Raw genomic sequence first — 11,149 nt, 5'->3', positions numbered from 1 at the left:
CAAAGAAAGGCTTCAAACCTTGAATGAAACCAAACGCGATTCCAGGAACTGCGTAGATAAAGGAGAAAAAGTTGAAAAAATTAACACAGTTTGTAAAAATCGCAAATAGAAACAACATGATATTCTGGCGTCTATTTTCACCCGTTAATCTCGGCCGACAGATTGCTAAGATAGGAATAAGTGTGAGAAGCTCAATCGCTCGCCGTAAGAAAAGCGTTTGGAAATTCGGAAGGCCTTCCTTGTCTATTAATGCTGTGAACTCCCCACCAAAAGAAGAAGCGATGGCTGACATGACGGTTAGCAAAATGCCTTTTGCTGCTTGGAACGAAGGCGACACCTCTTTATTTGCCTTTTTAACGTGTTCGCCTTCGTCAGTGTTAGCAGCAGATGACATTTCTCTTGCATTTGTGCTTGTATTTTCTTCTGATCCTCGCTGTGTTGCCAGATAGCGCGCTATTTATAAAGATTGGCGTCACACGTATTGCCAGTGTTACTAAATAATACCGTTTAGGAAGCAACAAGTTCGCCACGATATCTGCAACCTCTATATGATTCACTAGAGCTCCCTCACGAAGCTGCAATCGCTGGTGTCCTCTCTCAGGAAGCTGCAACCTCGCTGGTGTCCTCTCTCAGGAAGCTGCAACCTTGCTGGTGTCCTCTCTCAGGAAGCTGACACTTTGCTGGTGTCCTCTCTCAGGAAGCTGACACTTCGCTGGTGTCTTCTTTCAGGAAGCTGCAACCTCGCTCTTCACGGTCCTCTCTCAGGAAACTGCAACCTAGCTTATGTCTTCTCTCTGGAAGCTGTTACCTCGCTAAAGCCCTCTCACGGTAAACGGCAATATGACTTCGCTGATAATCTCAGAAAGTCTCAACCTCTCTTGAACAGTTGCATTCCATTAATGTACACTGCTATGCAAAATGTTGTCTCCTGTTCTGAAAAAAAAAGAAAAATGATCATATCTGTGTATATCTCGAATTTTAATGATGTCACACTGTACAGGCCAGTAAGTAAGTGTAGTAAGTGCGGATTACTAAAAAATCCCAGCCAACCATCCCAGCATATCATACTAGTAACTTGTCGCCGATCACGACCACATTTTGTGCGGAAGAAAGCCACTAAAATCAGAAGATAATGCTTCTGTACCGAGCAGATAGAGCTCCGGTTATTTTCTAGGACATGATACCCTGGACTTTGTCGTAAAACTGAGCCAAAACTGTGGCAGACGAAAAGCCGGAGACATTTCCAACCGATGGCGCGTTGCAGGCGGAGGTCATTCGGGGTAAACGGAAGATCTCGTTTTTTTACGGGGAAAAGTTTGTCGACATGTCATATTTTACCTGATTCCTTGCTTTCATTACGGTAAATCGGCGACAACATATATTAGCAAAATAGTCATAGATATTAAATGAATTGCTTACTTTGGTAGATTTTGCTTTGCTTCAGAGCTTTGAGGAGTTTGACAAGTACATGTACCACCCAATGACAATGGACATGCAGACAAATTTCTGCACGCTGCTAGCTACCGCGTAAATACGAAGCCTTTGCCTCGGTTTACATTAAAAAATAACTTTGAACAGACAATAAATGATATCCGAACGCCAATTTTTGCCGACAACATTTGTGGCGTTTACAAGTTCCGTTTTGTGGGATTAAGATTAAAGATTGTCGTCGGTAACCGAATGTATGTACGTAAACAAGGACTGACTCGGAAGTTGGAGCAGAGAAAAATGGCGAGGCGGGCTGTTCTGCAGACAAGGACTTCGGCGTAGGAAAAACCCAAACCTACCCCAGCGGAAAACTGAACATAATGATATAGAGGACTTCAAAAATCATGTTCTGCCTACGAAGAAGAGATACGTCCGACACACTGGCGACGAAGAGATAAACATTTGCTGAGTTTAGGTAGACTATTTTAAATACTGCTATGGGTAACGATTGGGTAACATAACATAATTGATCCAACTCCTTGATTGATCCAAGCAAGGACATTGTACGATGATCCAAGGAGGCATAATGCAATGTAAGAAAACATTATTTATGTATCTTTTGGAAGAAGGACAATTTAGTACAGCAAGGATCATAGTTGTAGTTTAATGCCAACACTTCTGTTCAGACACTGCCCATACAATTTCAATTGGAAACAACAGGGCAATCTGCTTCTATATACACGAAAGCCCCCTCCCAAAATCCATACCTTGGATATACCTTGCATGTAGTCTTACAGGTTTTGAACAGCATCAGTAGAGGATTTTTTAACTCATGTCTCTTATTCTATCAAGTATATTTCAGTTATTTCCTAGCATCAATGTGGATCGACAACTTAAAAAAAAGTACTCATGGCAAAAGGGAACACAGTGTAAGGGTATGCAATGTCTGACAAATTCCTTTAGCACTGAGCAGTTACCTCACTGAAAAAAGATCTAAGAATACTGGTTGATAAGGATTTATATTTTAAGACCCATATTCATATGATAGCAAACAAAGCAAAGTGGTCGTCAGGACTATTGTACACAATGTTTTACTTCATCGACCTAGAAGTGTTCTTCTCGTTACTAGTATTAAGAGCCCTGGTTACTTAAAAAAAACACCACATGCAAGTATAACACACGTAATAGACAATTCAAACTCTACTATTGTATAGATACAATCGTTACGGCCACACTTTTACGGTGACATCCATAAGTCTAAATACATGTGTATATTTGAGCTACTTACCAACCAGAGGGTGATCAGCGAAAAGAGTGGGAAATGCTGTCGTCTTGAATAGACTAAAAAACCCCAGTTTACTTAATTATTCAGAATTTAACCCCAGTTAAACCAGTTATTCTACGTGTCTTTAGGTGTCTGCTTTCGCGTATGATTGGATGGTTTTCTTTCGTCATTGTGTTTTGTAATTATGTTATAAATCAAGTCTAACTGCTGATAAACAGCTTTAGAAATGAGATGTGATTTTATACGGTTCTCGTTTGATTTGAAGTCAATTTTTTTCTAACATCTGCCTTGTACATTTCCTAGACTTCCTAATGCTTGAGGCAGCAATTATGTCAACTAGCAATTAGAGATACTAGTAATCAGGAGATTAACAGTCGGGGATGTAGCCCGTCGGGGCTCCGGCCTGGCTCTGGGGTTTGCCGGGCACTGGCTGTCGTGGTCAGAATTAAAAATTGCCTTAACACTGCCCTGCAGGGGTCCTGGGGTCATTTCAGGGCAAGGGTCAACCACATGTCCATGCCTGCATGTTTCCTATGTTATTATCGGAATTATCTCAGAAAATACTCAAAGTCATATACCTGAGTTTTAGACTGAGTAAAATACACTGGTAGGGCATTCCATGTAGACCAAAATGAAAAATAAAAAAAATAGGCTATGCTGCGGAAGTATGTGTGAATTCTGCCTGAACATTGAGAAGTGACCCCTGACCTCTCTGGACTGCTGATGACCGCATATTAATCTATATCTGCTTTCGCGAATTAGATAACACAAACATGGCTGAAAGTTTAGATCTGTTTTTTCAACGAAATAAACATACTACAACCCTTACCTAAAACAAACAGCTCCAAAATATTAACATTTTTGCAATTTTAAACATTATAAGAGCATCTTGCTTTGTCGATAAACTTGGATACAGAATATCACAGAAATGAGTAAAAACACTAAAATACAAGAATTTAGTAGCAAATCTGAGTCAAGTGAGACTCTGTTGAACACGGTCCCCATCAAACACCACCCGGTTCCTTTTGAATCTAAGGTATGTATTTTCATGGAATGTGGAAGGATATCTCAAGGCTATGTCCTTGGTGCTGAAACGGGCGGTCCCTGGTCCATACGGTACATGTATATACATTATACGATCTGCTAGACACCCCGTGTGAGCTTGACACGGCGTCCGCTTGCCGCTCCAAGCCTTGGTACAGCCCTCAGACTCGGCCAGAATACAACAGTTTAGCGCCAACAGGCGATGTCCTTGGTGCTGAAATGGGCGGTCCCTAACATGTACTGTACATGTGTGGGTGATGAAATGTGCCATACTTGCCGCTTGCCACTCCGAGCCTCCAGAGTACGCTCAGACGTGGTCTGAGATTGAGTACAATGGATTTGAGTCCGGGGGCGATGTCCTTGGTGCTGAAATGGGTAGCCCCTAGCATGTACTGTACATGTAGTGCTATACTTGCCGCTCTGAACCTCCCAAGTACGCCCAGACGCGGTCTGAGTACTATGGATTTGAGTCCGGGGTGATGTTCTTGGTGCTGAAATGGGCGGCCCCTAACATGTACTGTACATGTAGTGCTATACTTGCCGCTTGCCGCTCTGAGCCTCCCAAGTACGCCCAGACGTGGTCTGAGTACTATGGATTTGCGTCCGGGGTGATGTCCTTGGTGCTGAAATGGGGGTCCCTACGATGTGTGGAGGGTATCACTGTGTGTGCATGTTCAGGTTGATTTTAATAGTCTGATAATCAGAGCAAGATGATTGACATATATTATAATTAGTCCAACAGTGGCCTGTGTTTGAGGCAGAACAGTCAAATGCAGGACAGAACGACTTAAACGCTCTCCCATACCCTATATAGTGAGGCTTACTAGTAGCCTTAGTAACAGCTGTCCCACCTTGATGATTTTATCTTCGCATACGTATAAGTTAATATTAACGACGTTAACATTATTGTGTTCTAGGTAAGGCGCTTTTCTCTCGGCCTCTTGAGTACCTTTCGGAGTTCTGGAGTTGGGTTGAGCTTCTTGTCATCGCAGTAGGCTTCTCAGCTCTTGGCGTCTACTTCCACACACAAAGCATCATCGACGACATCGCGATACAGCGAGCAGCCGGAAACGCAGGTTTTGACGGGTACAAGAGCGCAGTTGGCTGGTACCAGGTCAGTTTAGAAATACCCATCTGCAGTCTGCAGTTTGCAGAGAAATTTACAATGTTGCATAAGAAAAATTAAGCAACCTGCAATTTTGCATAGGGGTTCAATGGTGTCTGCATGATATTGTTTAGGAGCTTTTGTGCTTACTACTGACTTAATAATTAATATACTAGTTACTGTACATGTACACTGTACATGGGCCTTAGAGCAAAGCCCAGTAATAGGGCTTGCTATCTTACGTGGGGATTGTGACAGAAAAAAAAGGCACGAAAAGACACGTATGTAAAAATGCTAGGCTATGAAAAACGCATATTGATAGGAAAAACAAGGCATGTCGAGGTTCTATATTCAACAAGTGCGCAATCAACAGGTCCATTCTGTGACAAATAGTTCAACTGGAATACAACATTTCATCAATAATTACAATTCCACAATACAGATACTCAAGTGGTTATTATTATAATAATTTTCATTCATATTACCTATATTAACGATGAACTAAACTTTCACATATTATTTACAGGTCATAATCATCTTGTTTGCTATCATACTACTGTTTACGTGCTGGACAGAAAGATCTCATCTAAAATCTTTCTTTTGATTTGAACATCGAAACTGATTTTTAAAAACGTATTCCCGATGTACAACATCGAAGTAGTGGTTATGTAAATAATTGTCTCCGTTTAGTTGCTCCGTATTTCACAACTATCCTGCATCGCTAGTAAACGACAGAACGAAAAGTAACACAGTTGTCATCTGACCGGCACTTTGTACCCAAATATGTTGTAATCTCTCTCGTACTTTGACACCAGTTTCTGGAACAGGTCCGGTGAAATTTGAGACAAATAATGATTGACAGTTTCTTCAGACGATGTGTGCGAGTAGAACGACGAACGCGCGGGAAACGCCACTTTATCGTCTGCACCAACGGCAGACAAGATCGTCTTGGCGTCATCTTCCAGCGTGTCCAAGTGCCCGACGAAGTCGTAGTGTATTGCACAAGGCTGACAGACGTCTAGGTAAGGTCTCCAGTGTTGGTTCATGGAGCGGGGAGGCGTGTCCACCACGTATTGCACAAATTCCTGGAAGGTAATAATAATAAACACGCCGATGAAGGTTAGAGGTCCAGGAACAACATAACGTAAAACAAAATAAACTACAAAGGTATCACTTGCAAAGCAATTTCATTATGTTAACCTTCACATGGTCTAGCCTAAGAAACTACATTAACTTCTCTGTTTATTCTTACTCAGATATGGTGACCAGCCCCTCTAAATGGTAACCCAACACCACTGGGTAGGGTGTCTGCTACAACACCAGTTACCATGGAGACGACGTCTGGTAGACGTGGAGACGAAGAAGGAGAGGAAACAGAGAAAAAATAATGTTTGCCTTCTGCGAAGGTTAACATAATCAATCAAAAACAAATCTGACCGAGGAAAGATAGTGTAGAAGTTTCCGGAGTTATTATGTATTACCTGGAAGGTAATGTTAGGGTGAGACACATCGGGCAGGGAGAGGGGCCCCTGGCGGTACTTCTCTAAGATGTTCCAGGCTTCCTTCAGGCTGAAGGCCTCCATGCGCCGCTCGAACTTGTCCCTGAAGGCGGAGACCAGGCGGGCCAGCGGGTCCCGTACGAACATGAACTTGTAGTAGTGCTGTAACCTGAGGATGGGAAATATTGTCATAAATACAAGATGTGCATTTTTATTTTCTTTTAGAACGATGTAACTCTTTAAAAGGTATAGGAAGGGTAGTTCCGTAGCCATAGGGGAAGGAGGTTGTTAGTCTAATGTGTCTAGGGCACAGTAGAAGGTGGAACCCATCCCTCTCCTTCCACAGCCTTCTACCGCCCTAACCGAAGTCAGATACACAGTTGCACCTGGGTAGATTGAGGAAACTCGTGTAGAGTGTCTTTTCGAAGGACAGAATGTCTGGCCAGGAATGCAAGAAACCGCCGACTCCGTAAAATAACCACGTGCGCTAACGGACCTTGTCTAGTCTCCACCAGGCTCCTCTTGCTGGCTGAATAAATCGTAGTCGGCGGTAGCAAAGCTATTCAGCCTGCAAAAGGAGTCTGGTGGAGACTAGACCTCAAGTAGGGAACGGTATTCCTAGCACCGGAGAGTCTACGATGGTCTGGTTGCCAGGTTACTGACCTGTAGGCGACACTAGCGGCTGGGTAGTGACTGAGGTACGTCCAGTTCTGCATGTGGAACTTGTACATGTCCATAGGGATGTGCTCAGGGTTGGAGAAACGGCCCTCCAGTACACTGATGACTCGTTTCCAGGTTGTGCACGCCACCTGCATGGGGACGAGAGTGCAATGTAAATTGTAAAGTTTGCAAACTACAAAACAGAAAACGAAAAAAAAAGATTTCTTACTTGCGGAAAGTATACAATATTCGGCTTTCTGAATTTCCCTATGTCGACCTCTGACTCCCAGTCAGATTTGACCTCCAGATTTGATTCTGCCAGTCAATCTTCCACCCATGTGCTATAACCTACTTTATCTGGACAAATGGACACTCAAACCCAGATCGCAGCCACCAAAATCGATAGTTCTGAACCCAGAATTTTGAAACGGAAGTAATAAGTATCACTACAAGAAATCCAATATTTAAGCACAGTTTAAAGCATGCGTAAATGTTCACTAGAGTGAAGAAAATAAAGGTTTAGATATTCTTGCAGTGTACATTTCTCTAAATTCGGACACACCTTGGGTACGTAGCAGTAGAGGAACCTGTACTCGTCATTCACGATGATATGATGTAATGCCGACCACCGTTGCCTTGACGACAGGTCGGACACGTCCCGCGCGGCGTTGCCATCGCGACAGCCATGCTTCAAGGTCCGCAGTTGTGACGTCACCTGGGAAGCAAACGGCAGACGTTTAGCACAGAAGCCCAGGTAAGGCAACAGCCTCTTATCCATTAGCCTCTACCAGGCTTCGGTATTTGGCTGGAAAGCGTAGAAATTGACCAATTAGAGAGAGATAACATGCCGGGGGAGTTGGTCCGCTAGAGAGCACAGTTTACCGCACCTGGTCTCTGTAGCTGACCAACTACCCCGGCATGTTATCTCTCTCTGTTTGGCCAATTTCTACTCGTTCCAGCCGCCTACCAATGCCTGATAGAGGCCCGTTATATCAATCGCTGAAGTTCGCTATTATATTTAGCTACCAGGCCTCTTCTACTAATCAGACACGATGTTTAACAAACAAAAAGTGAAAAAAATAGCAATCTCTATCAAGTCATTATCTATGAAATACGTTAGGTGACCTGTTATAGGTTTGGTCCCTCGACGGTTGCTGCATGGCTTTAGTGTAAACTAACTAAAGGGGTTGTAAGATCACCGGCGGAAAATACATGTAATTCTACTAATTGGTCAGTCCTCCTGAAGAAGGCTGTATATGCGTGGACAGCGCTGGATCGAAGGGTAGACACCTTAACTTTACTTTGTATCTTATTGGTATTTTCAGGATTGACTATATACGAGTCTCAAGCGATTACACTTCGCAACATGAGACTTGTTATACTGGACTTCAGACAATATCCGCAAGAGGGCACGAATGCTCGGTATGTATCATATCGGTACACGACCAAGACGAATCTGAAAATGTTTTGATAGCATCTTGCTCATTCATATGTACTTTACAGTTCTTCAATTTTCTTTACAGTACGGTAAAGAATTAGGAATCTAAAAGAGAAAAGGTGACACCGCAAACACGATAATTACTTCACGGAGGATTGTGTCCTATGGACTCTTGTTGGATCCATTTTGGAATGATTACCTGGGAAATCATGAGGAAGGTTGGAGTGCACCATACAGGCAGCTCGGTGTTGGCCGGGACCTATGTCAGCTCAGGCCTGAAAACAGCTGTCCTTTATTACATGAAACTGTCGCGTGTTACACTTTTGAATTAAGTTTAGACGTCTCTTCCAACTTAAACTGATTAAGAAAACTGCGAGTTGCCAAAATGTTTGCCAAACCTACAGTATGTCTGGCCTTTCTACAGAATGACTCGCCGAATTATTATCTTTAACTTTAAGGTTACGTTTTCAACAGCGTCCGTGTGTGTGCATATCTGTGAGTCTGTTAAACAGGTGGTATCAGTGAATGCACCTACATTTTTATATAAACCTGGTACATGAACCAGCCCTGACGAGAAATTTGTTGGTGGAAAAATTCGCAGAATAGCAGAAATTCGCCAAATAGACTGAACATGTGCACTTATAGTATATATAGTATACGTGCAATTCAAGTTTGCAAATTGCAATATCTGACATAGATATCTAGTGTATCAGGAATATACACGAATGGTACTCATGATTATCTTTTAAACTTTTTGCGTTTTTTTTGTTGTCTTTTATATAGTACATTTCGTTCCCGACATTTGTTCGGCCGGCCCCGGTTTGGAAATGTGAACATTAGAAAGCATCGCCATCAACGAAGGAAGCAGATCATTTCCAACATTAACGCGTGCTATAGTTAAACGGTGATACAGCTGAAGAGGAAACATTGACATTGTTCTGACGTGGATTAGTCACCCCCAGTTTCAGTTCCCCTTTTAATTTGCGAATTCTGTTTTCAAGGTTATCTGTTTTACTTACTTCCGCTATCGTGGAAAAGTCGATCCGCATTTGGCGCAATAAAGGATTTGCATGCAGACATTCATTCATTATTAAGCTGTGGGATGTAGAGGCGTCCAGGCGTCTGCGGTACTAGCCTCGTCAGACAGACTTCTAGAGGGGCAGCGGGAAAACATTGATTTCTACGATCGTTTTCTTTTTGGGTGTACTTATTCTGGGGGAGGGAGAGAGACGATACAGCTCTTCCGTAAGAATACAACTCTCTTCCCTCTCTTCGCTCTAGCGGCCGCCTCTAGAAACAAATAATACCCAGCTAGAAGTCTGCGCAGGAGGCTATGTCGCACGATACGCCTGGCATGCTTCTCTGGCCTAGCCTGGTACTCAGCATGTAAAGGTAGCCCCCAACAGACTTTCCGACGGGGTTAAATACGAGCAGGACAGTAGAATTCCGAAAAAAGCACCATATGGTCAATTGAGCTGCGTATATATACTTGCTTTTACCAGGCATGCTGAAAGAGTAGAAATTAAAGGCTGATTAAATAGATATACACTCAGGTAACATGCCAGGTGAATAGTTAAAAATTATAATATGAGGAAGCTGTACTGTAAAATCATGCACATGCTTGGGGATTATTTTGTAGAGTAGAGTATATATTCAGGTAGGACCACTCCTTATCCGTCTCTTTATATATTATATAATGTACCAAGATGTGTTTCGTTTCGAAATTATCTTCCGACAGACTTTTTCCCGACCGAATTACCTGATCAAACGTTTTCCGAGAGATCAGTTCCACCGGCGTGATTGGAACTGACATAGGACCCACCTCAACTGTATCATGTCAACAGTACAAATGGCACATAAACGCGAAGAGACGGCGCGAACAGATGCGAATATTTAATGGATTCGTTCCGTTTTCCAGCAATCTGAAAACTGAGACCCCTTGGGGGGTTTTGGCTTCCCCCGAAACCGCGGTCTTTCCGGCAGAGGCTTTTTTGGGGGTTAACAATATCTCAAAGTCATAAATTCAGCACAGGGATATACCGCTGATGTGTATCTGTTAAACCTCTACCAGCCTCTACCAGGCTTCGGAAGCGGCTAGAAAGAGTAGAAAATGGCCAAATAGAGAGATAACATGCCAAGGGAGTTGATTTGCTACATTTTGCCGCACCCGGTCCATTTCTACTGTTTCTAGCCGCCTCCCGAAGCCTGGTAGAGGCTATCTGTTGGCATTTGTGACAAAGTGAAATATCATCCTATGTTTTACACTTTAGTCCTTTGTTTTGAGACAATTGGTGACGATGTCAGTATAATATAGAGATCAGCAGAACTGAGCAAAATCGTTCAGAAAAAATTCCGCAAAAGAGGATGATACGAAAGCGTTATGAATAAATAATGTTGGGAAGGGGATCTGCTTTCTCGCCCCTCAGCGTTGTGAGATCATGATTTTACAGCACGATTTTCAACAACGTGAAGTTTAAGCTTGAAGCTAAGAACAGGAACATAGCTAAACCCCTTTCCGAGCCCGACATTCACGTCAATACAAACCCAATTTGTGCCCTACTGCGCCGGGAATTGCACGCGGTGGCGGCGAGTCACGGACTTCAGAGAACCGGTAATCTGGGGCAGGAAAACTCAGCATCGGCTTCCCACAACAAATGTTGACCTAGATAAGCCACAACGTAAATATCTAA

At 43.0% G+C, this 11,149-nt stretch overlaps 3 protein-coding genes across 4 annotated transcripts in view; all 3 read right to left on the bottom strand.

Moving 5' to 3' along the window:
* The window catches only part of LOC109477582, an 8,892-nt gene extending 8,340 nt beyond the window's left edge, over positions 1 to 552 (bottom strand). Inside the window, exon 1 of the mRNA XM_019778911.1 lies at positions 19 to 552. Within this exon, the coding sequence (XP_019634470.1) occupies positions 19 to 394 (376 nt within the window). The 5' untranslated portion in view covers positions 395 to 552. The remainder of the gene's footprint in view (positions 1 to 18) is intronic.
* LOC109477581 overlaps positions 1 to 2,776 on the bottom strand; it is a 15,702-nt gene extending 12,926 nt beyond the window's left edge. Inside the window, exons 1-2 of the mRNA XM_019778907.1 lie at positions 2,717 to 2,776; positions 675 to 933 (exon numbers count right to left, since the gene is read on the bottom strand). The gene's annotated coding sequence lies outside the window, so the exon portion shown is untranslated. The remainder of the gene's footprint in view (positions 1 to 674; positions 934 to 2,716) is intronic.
* A 2,386-nt stretch (positions 2,777 to 5,162) lies between these two features.
* Positions 5,163 to 11,149, bottom strand: part of LOC109477578 (carbohydrate sulfotransferase 14-like) — a 16,857-nt gene continuing 10,870 nt past the window's right edge. For both annotated transcript variants that reach the window (XM_019778905.1, XM_019778904.1), the window contains exons 3-6: positions 7,584 to 7,736; positions 7,025 to 7,170; positions 6,344 to 6,530; positions 5,163 to 5,947 (exon numbers count right to left, since the gene is read on the bottom strand). In XM_019778905.1, the coding sequence (XP_019634464.1) occupies positions 5,618 to 5,947; positions 6,344 to 6,530; positions 7,025 to 7,170; positions 7,584 to 7,736 (816 nt within the window). In that variant the 3' untranslated portion in view covers positions 5,163 to 5,617. The remainder of the gene's footprint in view (positions 5,948 to 6,343; positions 6,531 to 7,024; positions 7,171 to 7,583; positions 7,737 to 11,149) is intronic.

Source organism: Branchiostoma belcheri, unplaced genomic scaffold, assembly GCF_001625305.1.
Source record: "Branchiostoma belcheri isolate BF01 breed outbred unplaced genomic scaffold, Haploidv18h27 scaffold40, whole genome shotgun sequence".
In the NCBI taxonomy this organism is placed as follows: Eukaryota; Metazoa; Chordata; class Leptocardii; order Amphioxiformes; family Branchiostomatidae; genus Branchiostoma; species Branchiostoma belcheri.
Note: the sequence above shows the minus strand (reverse complement) of the source record. Positions and strands in the feature narration are given on the sequence as shown.